Here is a 13350-nt window from a genome sequence, read left to right on the forward strand (position 1 = left end):
ATGGAACCACTGTCATCTGCTACCTGGGCCAATTCAGTAGCCTACTACAACGGTCGTGTTTACACCGTTAATGAAATGCAGGAATGGACAGAAGGCTTCATTGTCAACGAGACCGGGGTCTTCGAAGCCGTTGGCTCCAGCCAAGACATACTTGCCATTGCTGACAAGCGCAAGCTTGTTCGGTTTGACCTCCGGCAAAAGTTCATCATGCCAGGCATTCACGACGCTCACGCGCACATGTACTTTGCTGGTTTGGCTCAAATGAGTGAAGCTACACTGGAGCTTGAACCAAACGACGCCAAGATTGCGGAGAAGATTCAAAAAGGCCACTGCATGTGTTCTCACACCGGAGAGAGGCGCGATTGGATTCTCGGCAATTCCTATCTCCCAATTCATTTCCCCGACAACGTTCCGGATCGTCGTTATCTCGATGAGATTTTCCCTGATCGACCGGTCCTGATCCGCGAACTCTCAGTACATAGCATGTTGCTTAACACGACGGCCTTAGAACGGCTCAATATTAATGACGGTACACCAGACCCCCCGGGCGGTCGCTATGTACGTCGAGCTGATGGAACTTTGAGTGGCGAACTTTATGAGAGCGCCATGGAAAAGGTCTGGAATGCAGTTCCTTTCCCACCTATGTCTCACTACAAACGAGCGCTGAGCCACGCTGTGTCCATCTGCCACTCATACGGCATCACGTCTGCTCAAGAGGCCACTGCCAGCACCATGGAACTGCATGCCTTCAGAGAGCTTGAAGCTGAGAACCGTCTGGACTTTGATATCTACACACATATCGTCAGTGCCCCTGGTTCTGCTGTAGGAGAATCTGAAGATAGCCTTGCCGCTCAGATCAGCATCGCTGAAGGGTTTCGAACGAAGCATATCCATCCGCACTTTGTCAAATTTATCCTGGATGGTGTACCTATGGCACCCAACTTCACTCATGCCCAGCTTGATGCAGAGGGAAAAGTTGATCCGAATTTCTTGTTAGTTAAGCAGAATACTCTCTTGGAACGCATCAAGCTATATGACGCCAAGGGCTATACTTGTAAGGTCCACGCTGCAGGTGAAGGAAGTGCTAGACTGGCTCTGGACATCCTGGAACAAGTCCGAGCGCTGAATCCGAATGGTCCGAGACATGAGGTAGCCCACTGCAATTCTGTCCACGCAGGTGAGGAATTCTTGGAGCACAATTGCACACTATGGATATTGAAAGTTGACTGTCCTGTTTCCAGACGATGTGAAGCGATTTGCGCCATTGAGGGTGACCGCCGAGATGTCTCCAGCAATTTTCCATAATGAAGATATGATCAAAGCGAATCCCAAGTTCTTCAACTGGGACTTTGTTGGGATGCACAAGACCGGAGCCCTGACTACCATAGGTTCGGATTGGGTGGTTGTGCCCACTCCCAACGTGCTACCTTCAGTAGCTTGTCTCGCTGAGCCCATTGGTGCCGGGATTAAAACAGATGTAGATGACGGCCTAACAGACTTGCAAAGGGGAAGCCGAGTGATCATCCGCATGCTGACCCTTGGCGGCGCCGAAGCCGTTGACTCAAAGCGCTCAGCTGGTAGCATTGAGGTTGGTAAGAAGGCCAACTTCATTGCTCTGGATAGTGACCTTAGCGAAGGCGAGTTTGCTAATGCCACTTGCCTCCAGACATGGTTTGAAGGACGTATTGTATACACTGCAAGGAAGGATAGATCTGTGGCCTTGTAAATACAGCTTTAGTAGTTCGACGGTACTTTGTCTATAGGACGCTGCATCGCTGAGCTTAGGCTTTTCGTTCAAAGGGTAGGTAGGGTTCTTGCTTACACAAATCCTGATATAATGTTGATGAAGAGATTGTTGGAAGACTTGATTCTGCTCTCTCGCAACTAAACAGGGCCTTGACACGACTTATGTACTTGTTCAGAAACCAGGGCCCTACGTACTGATGATAAAGCTTTTATCCTCACCTTATAGGACCAAATAGGCTAGGTTATTTACAGTTCTAGGCCTTTTTGCTCGCGTCTCCTCGACGCCCCACGCTCAAAGGCGACTAATAGGCGGACGCCTGGGCCCTTTTATTCTTGGGCACTTGGGCGCGTTTCCTGACTAAACCAAGAGACGGTATATATATTATAATAATTGCTTTATAGGAGGTCTGTAGCCTATTGTAAATTAGACTGTTAGACTTGATCTGAATAATGGGTCGGACAAAGACAAGGGTATTAAGTAAGTAACCCCAGGAGGGAATTAGTACTTAGGTTTTTAAGACTATGAAAAAGATTTCATATCTTATATAACTCTTTCTAGAAACTTAGCTATTAGAAAGTATAAAAAATATCTTTTTAATAATTAGATTTGTATTTTTATTATAACTACTTATTAAACTTAGGGAATAATACTATTATTATATAACCTTAATACTCCTTAATACTAATTATTTTTAACTTTAAATAATTAAACTTCTATAAAACTTAGTATATTTTATTTTCCTTTTTCTAGTCCTAGAACCCTGTAATTACCCCCTTCTATGTTAAATATTATAATATACTTATTATAAAGTAAAGAGGGTTAAATGGATTATAGGATGTAACATATATTAGATTTATTAAATAAATAATATATTAATACATTATTAAAATAAATAAGAGAAATATAATTTATATATAAAAGATAATTATATAACTTAGTAAAAAGTAAAACTAATTTAAGGGCTAAATTAATAAAAATTAATACTACTTTATAATAATATAATCTTAAAATACTATAATTAAAGTAATTTAATAAAAAATAATTATTATTAAAATAAGTAATTTTATTATAATTAATAAAAATTATAAGGGCTATATAATATAATTTTAAAAGATATAATATAATATCTCCTTCTTATTAAGTTTTATTCTTAAGAATTATATATCTTCTTATTCTTATATTAGCCTTTAGGTATTAACTCTCTTTCTTAAATATTTTCCTATTATACTTATTATTTATCCTCTATGAACTATTTGCAGTTACCTATACAGGATAATCTAGAATCTGCTCTGCTTAATTTAAGTACTCAAATTATTAGGCCTAAAAGCTCTATCTTAGCGCTATCGCGGACGGTATCGCATACATGTAACATAGGAGTCACTACTTTCCCCACAGAAGGTGGCTTATCCTATTACGTATCATTGGCCTTAGCGTTCTGTATGTCTGGGGCGCTGCGTACATCGAGTTGCGCTATCCAGTTAGACCACCAAAGTCCTGTCAGCTTACTCAGAGCTACTACTGGATCCTCCCCAAGCCCCTGTCTTGTTTTGGGATAACAAGACAGCTTATCTAGGAACACTTCCCCAGCTGGTTTTATTCTTAAAGCTACTCTGCAATTGATTTTGGTATTGCCTATGATACTTACTCCGATACTTGATCGCAACAACTATACGTTCTGAATTGAGTCTGAGTCTTTCGCTACTTCGGTAATCTCTTAAGCTATCGCCATCAAGTCCCTCAACACGACACAATGGCTAGTAAAACATCTCAGCAAATCATATGGCTTTTGGTTTCAATTGTCGTACTGTCAACCCTTTTTGGACTCATTCTGCCAACCAAGGTCCTCCGTCTATTACCAGCCATATCATCAATAGTCAGCCTACAATTTGCTTACGACGAGTATGCCTTCCTCTCTTGCTGGATGTCACATCAATACCGCGTGCAGGCAAATGAGCTGCTACCGCGTTGGTTTACCAACTGGGGACCATGGGGAACCAAAGTCGTCTTTGGAAGTTTTACTCTGAGTTTGGCAAGCGGAATTGCGAATGCCGTGACTTCTTGGAATGGCACTGGGGCTCGGACTGTTGTTCTCTTTTACATGGCCGGAACTCTATTTGCGGCCGGTCATCTCCTTATTTTTGGACCGAAGGCACTCGGTTTGCTGGCCAGGATCCGGCGTAATGATGCTAATGCTTCAAGCACGGCATCATTAGAGCTGTGGTTGGAGATGCACCTGACGAGGTCTTTGGTGGTGGACTTACCAGCTGTTGTCTGCTTCATCATCGGTTTACTTTTGGCCATGGAGAGCGTGGTATAACTTTTGCAAGCAATTAATATAAAGGTTTCAGGGGTTAAGGAGAAGGATAAACATTGATTATTGATATGATTGTATCAGTTATCATTAGAATATATCAGACAAGTAGGAAATTGGCATCAGTACTGTAATGCGTCCGTTGACGTGAGGCTGACCTTGTATCTTCTTCTTTCCTGTTATAAATATCACAAATGTCAGCGATGGCAAATACCCGACCGGATCTTTTTCAGCTTCAAACTTCTTCCAGAACTCATTAACACCATGGTTACAAACACCATAAACTAGCTCTCTGATACTCTATTACCAATTGTCTTGCCAATATTTGAGCATATGCTTCTCTGACAGGGTTTCAATCATGTCGCTTTGTTCTAGTCGTTCAACGCTGCAAATCTCGTCCACCTTGGTGACTCCATTGGCTGCTGTGAGATTCGCGAGTCACCGTAAACAGCTCGGGCATGTGAGCCCATACCGAGCCTTCTGCTGTGACTGGGAGCTCAAAGTCGTACTCCAGCCGTTGAAGCTGGGCATCCGGTTTGAGGAGCTTGAAGATATTTGACGAATTAACGAGGGTCGCCATTAGCGATAGCTCCGAAAAATAAGTGAAGGTTGACGACATCGAATTATCCCTCATACTTTATCGGGAGGCGGCTGAAAAGCGTTCCCTGTGACCATGTCAACATTTGGTCATGTGTTTTCTTTCTCGGGGAACAGATCTCTGCTAATATCGAATCCAATAACAGTGGTCTTTTTTCCATATTGTGGGCTTACCACTTCAGTTTACCATATTCCATAGCCGCATGCTAAATTAACAAAACGTTTTGGCGATTCGGAGATCTCGGCCTGCGTAGACAGTGATTTTAGCTGCCACTTAAAGAGTTGCGTGGTAAATCGGTGCTGATTAGATTACCACGTATAAGCAAGTAAGGGAAGTCAAACCAATGTCTACTTCGCATAAGTATATTTGTGAGTCAAAAGCTGCTAAGTAAATATAGAAATGAGAAAACTAGAGGTTAGGATAAAATTGCATCAGTTCTCTGCAACCACACTCGCCACTACTGTTAGCTGCAATCTAGGAACAGCATGCTTGAATACATTATCGCCATCATACTTTCTTTTCAGGGCCAGCAGAACAGGGTAGTTGCGATTTTAAATTTTGTTGAGATCCATATCTTCATCACGAGATAAAGAGGTGTATGAGCCCTCTAGGATGTTCTCAGTATCCCCAGCCTCGAGATCAGCTTTCACTTGCACAGCCCACTTCACGCGCTCTCCTGCCAAACTTTCATCTGAAACAACTCGATTCATCTCGAGTATGTGATGGCTAGTCTGTGTCCCAAAAATCGACTTTGGTGCAGGCTCAAGCATAGATGGTACGGTATGGTATGTGAACACGAAACCACCTCCGAGTTTAAACGAGCAGTGTCTGGCTAGAACTTGAACAAGCTTCGCCATCAGCTGCTTGACATTCAATGTGAGCACTCGTCCGTACGGCGGCCATGTTACCAACCTCTCGTTCTTCTCAAGCGTCTCGGTGAGCGTGGTCTCTTCTGTAGCTTTCATGACGCATGTGCCTACACTTGCAAAGTTTTGCATCCATCGATTTCCCTCTTCCTTAGCTTCCCCATCTCAAACGGCCATTACTCCAGAAGTCAACACCTTATTTGGGTAACTGTAAGATGATGGAATGAAGCCGAAGGTATGCTGGAAGTTCCCGGGTGGCAACCATCTGTTCATAGTGCTGAGTAGATGCCATTATAACGATTTCCAAATCGCTAGAGTCATAAATGATTGTGGAAGACAACATCTGACAGGCTACTGGGTTAGTATGAATGGCGTCTTTCGGCCATCCATACCCGCACGGGTACCCGTGCAAATAAGATATCCTCACATCAGCAATGCCGATCAATTGCTAATACATATTATATATTATTAAATCGACCTTTTTTTGCTCAATTAAAACATATCTCTTTCACTCTGTTACGGCATTCAGTCCCCATTTCATTAGCAAGTAACTCAGTAGCAGCAAATACGCTGAATTCAGCCATATAGTAACCAGTCATGCATATACAAGCAGAAATTATATGTAAGGCAATATCACGTGTTCCTCAAGAGCTATAAACAAGGCATTACACTATTTAATATCCCTTCTACTGTCTCCCCTGCCAAGTCTACATAATATGCCCCTGTGGATTAACCGAGCTAATATGCATGCCATTCTGCTAGGCCACCTAAAGAGTCGGTGTATACATAGTTATTCCAACTCTGGGCGTAGGCCATATTGTACCAGGGACCGGAGCCCCTACTTGATATGCTGTATCTTGTTGCTGTAGACTTTGAGCTGTCTAGAAAGGCATAGAGTCAGGTACGGTGCTCGACACTGTCCGATCATTGTCCAACGCGGCGGCGTTCGACGCCTATATCTGGGCGACCGACTTGCCAGAGTCTATGCTAGATCGTATCATCAGCATTCTCAAAAATCAACTTTTAAACACCCAATTTTCGCCGAATCAGTTCATCACTTTGCTTCCAGGCGTTCAAGGGAAACCCATCTCCCTCCATAATGAGGGACAGTCACCTCCCTCATACGAGGCCTCCAACCAGATCACAACTCACGACGAGCCCACACCCAAGGTCTCATCCAAGAGACGTTATGTATCTCAAGGTCCCGATGCTCGTCCAGATATCGTTGCCATGATAGAAGATTTGCGACTGGAAATCTCTGATCTAAAGAACTAACAACAAGCAGACCGAATCGACATTAAGGACCTTACATGCGACGTGAGAGGGCAGGAAGCCGAAGCTCTGGTCATGGAGATCAAAGTTTGTGAGTTCGAGAAGGAAAGAAAAAGAACAAAGACAAGATTGTTCAAATAGAAAATGATATCAAGCACGTACAGGGAGACGTATCTGCCTTCGACGACAGGTACAAAACTCACGACGCGGATTTCCTCTAGACACGGGAAAAAGAGGAGGAATTGGTGAACAGGCTGGATACTATTGATGAGAATCAAGAGGAGCAGAAAAAGCAGCATGAGGAAACATAAGAAAGATCAGTGAAGATCTTCGCTGCGACGTGGCAAAGGAGTTGATGCAGGGCATAAATTGGGAGTAAGGCTGTGGTTCCCTACGATGTTACTTCAAAGGTATGTTTTATATTTCGATGATCAGGCTTTACTTATCTGACCAGATAAATCTTTGGCCTATATCTCAACAAGGACGATGATCTATATTATAGCATGAGTTTGGCTAGAGTACGTTTACTCGGAGGAGATGATTACTATAAACTGACAATTTGTCACTATTCTGTAGGGCCCCTAATGCAAACCTCCAAGGCAGCGACTGATAGAAGGAGAGCATCAAGCGCATCACAGCATTCGACAAGGCATCATTCCAACTGTTATGACAACTCTCCCTCAAGACTCGCTGTGACTTGCGGTATCAATCATAAGCCTTGAGATTCGCATCCACGCCTTGTCGCCCTGGCTTTGGTTCGTCCCGCAAGCGTTCCATCAGTCATCCCTTGCTTTTCACGTAGTTAACAGTTTCCTAAACCGAGCAGTGGGTTTGATCTGACCAATCAGAGAGTGCTGTGTTTCTCACAATGAAACATCTGGCTCTTGCCACAACGCCAAAGGCGCACATCGGTTCAGGAATAACCCAGAGAGAGACAAGACATAACCCGTATTTAGAAACCACATTCCCGAACATTATCACAAACTTTTTGCTGGCAATTTGCCAACTCAGCTTCAAGCGCAGAAAGTATGACATAGGGTGATAATTTGCGATACAGCAGCTGTAAAGTGATCCAATGCTAATGCCGGCAAGCACTGCTCTATGCGTCCTATATAGCCGACCCAAGCTGGGGATAATACAATGATGTGAATCTCGTCCAACCGTAGTCTTCAGACCACTTATCATGGCCTGATGGTATAGTAGATGGAGATATTTTCCACATCCCGGTGACAGAAACACTTATCTCAAGTCAAGTTAGCCTGGATAAACAGGAATCTTAAGCGGTTATCTAGATATATGTCCAAGCCTTATTTATTACAATAAGAGTAGCTAAACTAGCTTGCAAGCCTATCCTACAAATCCATCGGTAAATCGTATTCCCAAAACCCAAGCAACTGCTCAACATGTTTCATTGTTGACCTGGTAGTCAAGCTTATCATTGTCTTCTTTCCAGTCAGGGTATCAAGCGTAACAACGGATACCTCTACAGCATTGTTTAGTTTAACTTTGAGGTGATGACTCTCGGGAGAGAGATCGGAGGAGATATTGTTCTCAAGACTAGCACCAAGAGAATCGACAGTCTGCTGAATATTGGTGTTTCGATCCTTTGTTCGCTGGTGGCGCTGTATGCATAACATAGGGTTCTGGTAATTGATGCAGAGACATGGATGAAGCGACTGGTAGCGGAACATCTGATCCTCGATGTCTCGAAGATGTTGGATCCCTTGATGGTATTTAGTACACAGGCCTTCCCACTCTCGTTGTGTCGCTGATAGACCATCATTTAAGGGCGTCCTTGGCCGACTATATAAAGCAGAAGCCTCTGTTGAATCTTCAGTTTCCGAATCGTTCAAAGATAATAGGTCGTTCACGTCCACTTCTTTACCCTCTTGCATTAGTTTTATCAGCATTGTGGGTCAAGTCTTCTTACCCTCAAAGTCCGAAGTGAATGGGGTATCGATTCCTCCATCAGCAATGCTTGATGCCTCACTGTAGTAGTCACAGGTAAGATAGGTCATGGTCCGACGTGTTACTGGAAAGACGGGCCAATGTACAAGATAGATGTGATGTTCAGTACTGTCGACAAGTTTGTTTACTGAGCCGAATGTCAACAGGTTATGGAATCCCAGCCGCTTGAAAAGGAAGAACTTGCCTTCTTATGCCACCCTTTCTAGAGGTCAGAGCGGGGTAACTAAACTGTAAATCTACTAGCTTTGCCAAAAAGGGAGTGTAACGGTCATAAGCCAACGGCGATAACGGCGAATAGTGAAACAAACTTTGTAGCCACAAACTCAACATCCGCCGGAATAGGCTAGTTTACACCGTTTAGGATAACGTGTCTTTGACGATCCTTTCCGGTCACTTGTAAACGTTGTGGCCGCAGGTGGATGCTTCAGGAGGCAGACTTTTGGGCGGTGAAAGCTAAGGAAGTTGCCGTTCGAAGCAATTGCGTAACTCAAGTACATGACTAGCCCCTACACCATTGCGACACTCGACTGCGCCCACAACCTGTGGGGGAGGACCCACAATCGATCACGCATTTCAGTAGCATATAACATTTACAAAATCAACTCCAGCCCCGATAAGCAACGAAGCGAAGACAGCATGTAAATCTGCTGGCTTCAGGTCCAGAAAGAATGCCACTACGCACAACACCTTGGAGATCCATATCTCCTATCAAGTCTAGCGCGCGAGTATGTTATAACACAAAGCAAATCCTTCGGATAATTTAGGTGCAGAAGCTACTCCACGAGTAGAATCAACTCTACTTCAAGCCTCTTGAATTTTTATATAACATTTGATCATCCTTCGCTGTCAAGTTTTCGTTCCTCTGCTTCATCATTTGCAAAACAGTGGCTGTTTTTCACCATGCAGGTCTTAAATACAGGTATCTCGAAGACCTAGCTCCGCTTTTTGACGATGTCGGTGATGCCTTTATCTAGATCTGGAAGATATCGAGGTAAGGCGTGCAATGCAAGTATGAGCTGTCAGGTATATCAACTGAAAAACAGACTTCAGGCAGCATACCAACTACCCATACAATAGCTCGGTCATAAGATTTTCAACTCATCATCTGATCAGGTCTGGATGATATCAGCACGCTGATAGGCACAGATCCTGCTATGAGTGCCGGGAAACCTAAGCGCAACTCGTAGCAACATCTGTTCCACGACATTCATAAAAGCCACAACGACCCTTCAGATCACGATGGGTTACTTCGCTAATCCTCCGACACGTGGACTATTTACTACTCTTTACGCGATGCAGTTTGGAGATATAAGGTGAAACTGTGTAGAAGATTACTGCTTCTGCGAATGGCTTCTAGTATCAATGGCCCGCTTATAGGATGAAGATGCTAAGAGGCTTGAGTCGGTTCGAGATTTTGCGCTCTTAATACTGACTGATAAGACCAAACATATGTCACACTGTTTCAGTAAGCTTAGGTTTTTTTGTGAGTAGCCAGAGAGCTGCCTGCAATGTGCTTTTGGGAAGTTTTATTCAGAGTTGAGCTATCGCTTCTGGGGAGTCTACCAGCAACCTGTACGCTCACGCAAAGGGCTGGGAAATCCCTGAGCATGAAACCCATGATGGTGATGTATGCTGCTGAGTTGATACCTGTTGACTGCCAGAAAAATGCCACAATGTTATCATACGATAGGCAATGAAATAGAATAAAACTTAGAAGCTGGATAACTTTATATTATCATATTTCTCAAGCTATCTGAATGCTGCTGAATAAAGGCTAGGTAGAAAATAGGTAGAACTGTTAGTTACCTCGGTTAAATCAGAGGTTTGTTTGATCGTCAGCGCTAGCCTTTAATAGTAATAAGCATGCTTACAGTCATAGAAGAATAAAAGCACTCCAGAGCGCTCCCTGCCCTTCCCCTCTTTCAATTAACGATAGTCATTTGCCAATCCCCTAAGCATAAGGACAAGATGGTCGGAACGTTTCAACAGGAGGTCACGCCTCAGCAAACTGGACCATCGTCATACTCTGTATCCCCATCATATGATTGGACTATGGGCCCAGGTTAGTATCAATTGTGAAACAGCCAGTTCACTGCTTACATCGCCTTAGCTCTGAACGGTGGCTGCATTGCTGCAGTCATTCATTCTGTGGCTGTAAAACATTTCACCACAACCCTCGCCAAGTACGACCAACCTGATGTCCTTACCCTCCATCTCGAATACCTGCGATATTGCAGTACGGAAAAGCTCGACATCAACATCCTCGAGCTAAAGCGCGGCAGTTCTCACTGCACTATCCAGCTGCAGGTCTTACAGAATGAACAGCTCAAGGCCATCAGTCTTGCAACGTCCACAAACTTCGCCCAATCTCTTGGACCCACGTGCAATACCCGGTGGACTCTGAACCCTCCTTCTACGTCTAGACCTGACTTTCGTAAGGTTGAAGCCAACGAGCCTGACCTTACATGGGTTCCCGGACTCACGAAAGGCGAAGTTTTCCCTATGGGCCGCCGTATCGTATCTCTCTATGAGCGAGGCGGAATGCAAGTCGATGGTCTGCTGGATGGGTGGAATGGCTTTACCGGGGAATTCATGAACGCAACGCACATAGTTTTCATGTGCGACTTCATGCCTTCGATGGCAGATACATTACTACGCAACGGAGAAATGTATGATGGGCGAAATAATCTCCGCAAGATGGAAGAGTGGGCAGACAAGAATCCCGGGGTTGTTTGTGAGATGGAGACTTCTCTGGCTGAGGCAGCAAATGCGAAGTTCAGCGAGAATACATTGTCTTTGGATATCGAATTTAAGAGGCAACTTCCGAAGGATGGCCTTCGATGGATCTTCAGTCGCGTTGAAACGAAGAAGCTCCAAGGTGGTAGGATGGATATGGATATCACGATATGTGACGAGGGAATGGACTTGATTTGTTCGGCGAGACAAATCGTCCTCGTTCTAGATGCAAAGAAAAGGTATAATCCTGTCGCGAAAAAGGCGAATCTATAGAAATATCAGAACAGTCGCTATAACATGGTCAAAACGACTTTCGCCTGTGCTAGCATCTAGGCGCCGTTCTTCGCATATCAACGACACATCTACACAAGGAGGTCGTACGTTGCGCAGTTGAGTGATATATCTGATGTGAGCTGGGAAGGAAATCGTGGTTTGGCAGGAAGAAATTATGCAACAATTAGGGATCAAGGCAACAATGTATGCACAAGACTGCAATACTGTTCTAATGTCAAAAGTAGGGTAGCCCTGATCGGTTTAGCTTCCCTGACAAGGATCTGATGCTGCATCAGTATATAAGGAGCTCTGCTGGCCCCCTCCTATGATAGAATTAAGGCTCTTTTAACCCTCTCTTATGTGCCCCTCTGCTGTGCGTGCCACATCTAACCCTTATACAATGGCGATTGAACAAAGGACTAGTAAAGATCCAGCATTGTGATCTTCCCTACACAATGAAAATTACCCAAGTTGCCTTTGTCAGTGTCAATGCCGGCCACATAATTTCCTTTCTACCTAATATGAATAGACGTGAAGTTGACAGCTTGATCTCTGTTGTTACGATACTGGGCTCGTAAGAACTAATCATCTGAACATGTGATATTGAGCCAGCTGCACTCAAGTGAGGTTAGGAGTGTGACTTAGTTGCCAAAATGAGCTGGTCGAAGCTAGACCAATTTCGTGCATTTAGTCAGCCTAAATCCGCGCCGTATCTTAACATGGCTTATTAAGAACAGGATTTCCTTGGGGATGCGCCATAACGTTCAAGGGAATTTAGACTTATATTAAACAGGCGGTTTGCAAAAGGCACTTATCTATAAATAATGACAGTTCTCCACAGAAGCTATAGGCGCTTTTTATCATAGATGTGTTATCAAACAAGGCGAAACAAATCAGATCTTTTGTACATCGTTCTGGAAACGCTGCCAATTGAGTAATTGTGCATTGTTTAAGTAAGAACTGCTTGAAATCTCCTGGTCTTTCTAATGTATACTATCCTCAGCACGTGTATTGGATGTGTGTTGTTATTATTTTCGTGGCTTATATATCATCTTAAGATCAGACAGGCAGATGATTTAGAGCATCTAGGGTATCTCAGAATCCACTGCACGCAACACGACACGACGCATGTCAGCCTTCACCAAGTCAAGTTGAGGTCTAGCACTCTTATTACTAAGAATTAACGACAATATAACCACACATTGACAAATTGCACATTATTATTTACGTCAGGCAGTGTTTCTATTTGTCTTTGGCTTTCTATATCATTTTGCTCCCCCGCTTGCCCGTAACTGGCTAAATACCTTTTTAAACCCCTAATGGCTCTTATGGTGGTTTTCCTTTTAGCTCGGGCGCCTGCTGTGATAACTGACAACTAGACTCTCTCATAAAGTTGAGTTATCTATCCATGCAATCTGGGGTTAGGTCTCCAGCTGCGACAATGTCTGAGCTGGACGCTGCCAGTAGACATGGTGTGTTGGCGAAAGGAAGCTTGGGGGCAGTGGCCAAGTTGGCATGGTTGACGAATGTCGCTTTCGACAAGACGCGGACACTGACACGCATTGGGCTTGATCAAACA

At 43.9% G+C, this 13350-nt stretch overlaps 5 protein-coding genes across 5 annotated transcripts; 3 read left to right on the forward strand and 2 right to left on the reverse strand.

The window, feature by feature from the left end:
- Positions 1-2513, forward strand: FOBCDRAFT_246308 (amidohydrolase family-domain-containing protein; the record flags this gene model as incomplete). The annotated part of the gene is made up of 6 exons (XM_059610754.1): positions 1-924; positions 1030-1177; positions 1242-1682; positions 1764-1801; positions 2175-2224; positions 2474-2513. The coding sequence occupies 6 exons, from the start codon at positions 1-3 to the stop codon at positions 2511-2513; spliced, it is 1641 nt and encodes a 546-aa protein (XP_059466475.1).
- Positions 2514-3497: 984 nt separating this feature from the next.
- Positions 3498-4064, forward strand: FOBCDRAFT_150547 (uncharacterized protein; the record flags this gene model as incomplete). The annotated part of the gene is made up of 1 exon (XM_059608347.1): positions 3498-4064. One exon carries the CDS (start codon positions 3498-3500, stop codon positions 4062-4064), a length of 567 nt encoding a protein of 188 aa, XP_059468251.1.
- A 1143-nt stretch (positions 4065-5207) lies between these two features.
- Positions 5208-5621, reverse strand: FOBCDRAFT_246310 (uncharacterized protein; the record flags this gene model as incomplete). Its single annotated transcript, XM_031194211.2, has 1 exon — positions 5208-5621. One exon carries the CDS (start codon positions 5619-5621, stop codon positions 5208-5210), a length of 414 nt encoding a protein of 137 aa, XP_031030832.2.
- Positions 5622-8146: 2525 nt separating this feature from the next.
- FOBCDRAFT_287423 (uncharacterized protein) lies at positions 8147-8812 on the reverse strand (the record flags this gene model as incomplete). The annotated part of the gene is made up of 2 exons (XM_059611707.1): positions 8147-8673; positions 8725-8812. The coding sequence occupies 2 exons, from the start codon at positions 8810-8812 to the stop codon at positions 8147-8149; spliced, it is 615 nt and encodes a 204-aa protein (XP_059468252.1).
- Positions 8813-10730: 1918 nt separating this feature from the next.
- On the forward strand, positions 10731-11771 carry FOBCDRAFT_282766 (thioesterase-like superfamily-domain-containing protein; the record flags this gene model as incomplete). Its single annotated transcript, XM_031194214.2, has 2 exons — positions 10731-10824; positions 10873-11771. 2 exons carry the CDS (start codon positions 10731-10733, stop codon positions 11769-11771), a joined length of 993 nt encoding a protein of 330 aa, XP_031030835.2.
- Positions 11772-13350: the final 1579 nt, after the last annotated feature.

The sequence above is a fragment of the Fusarium oxysporum genome, chromosome XII (genome assembly GCF_013085055.1).
Source record: "Fusarium oxysporum Fo47 chromosome XII, complete sequence".
NCBI lineage: Eukaryota > Fungi > Ascomycota > Sordariomycetes > Hypocreales > Nectriaceae > Fusarium > Fusarium oxysporum.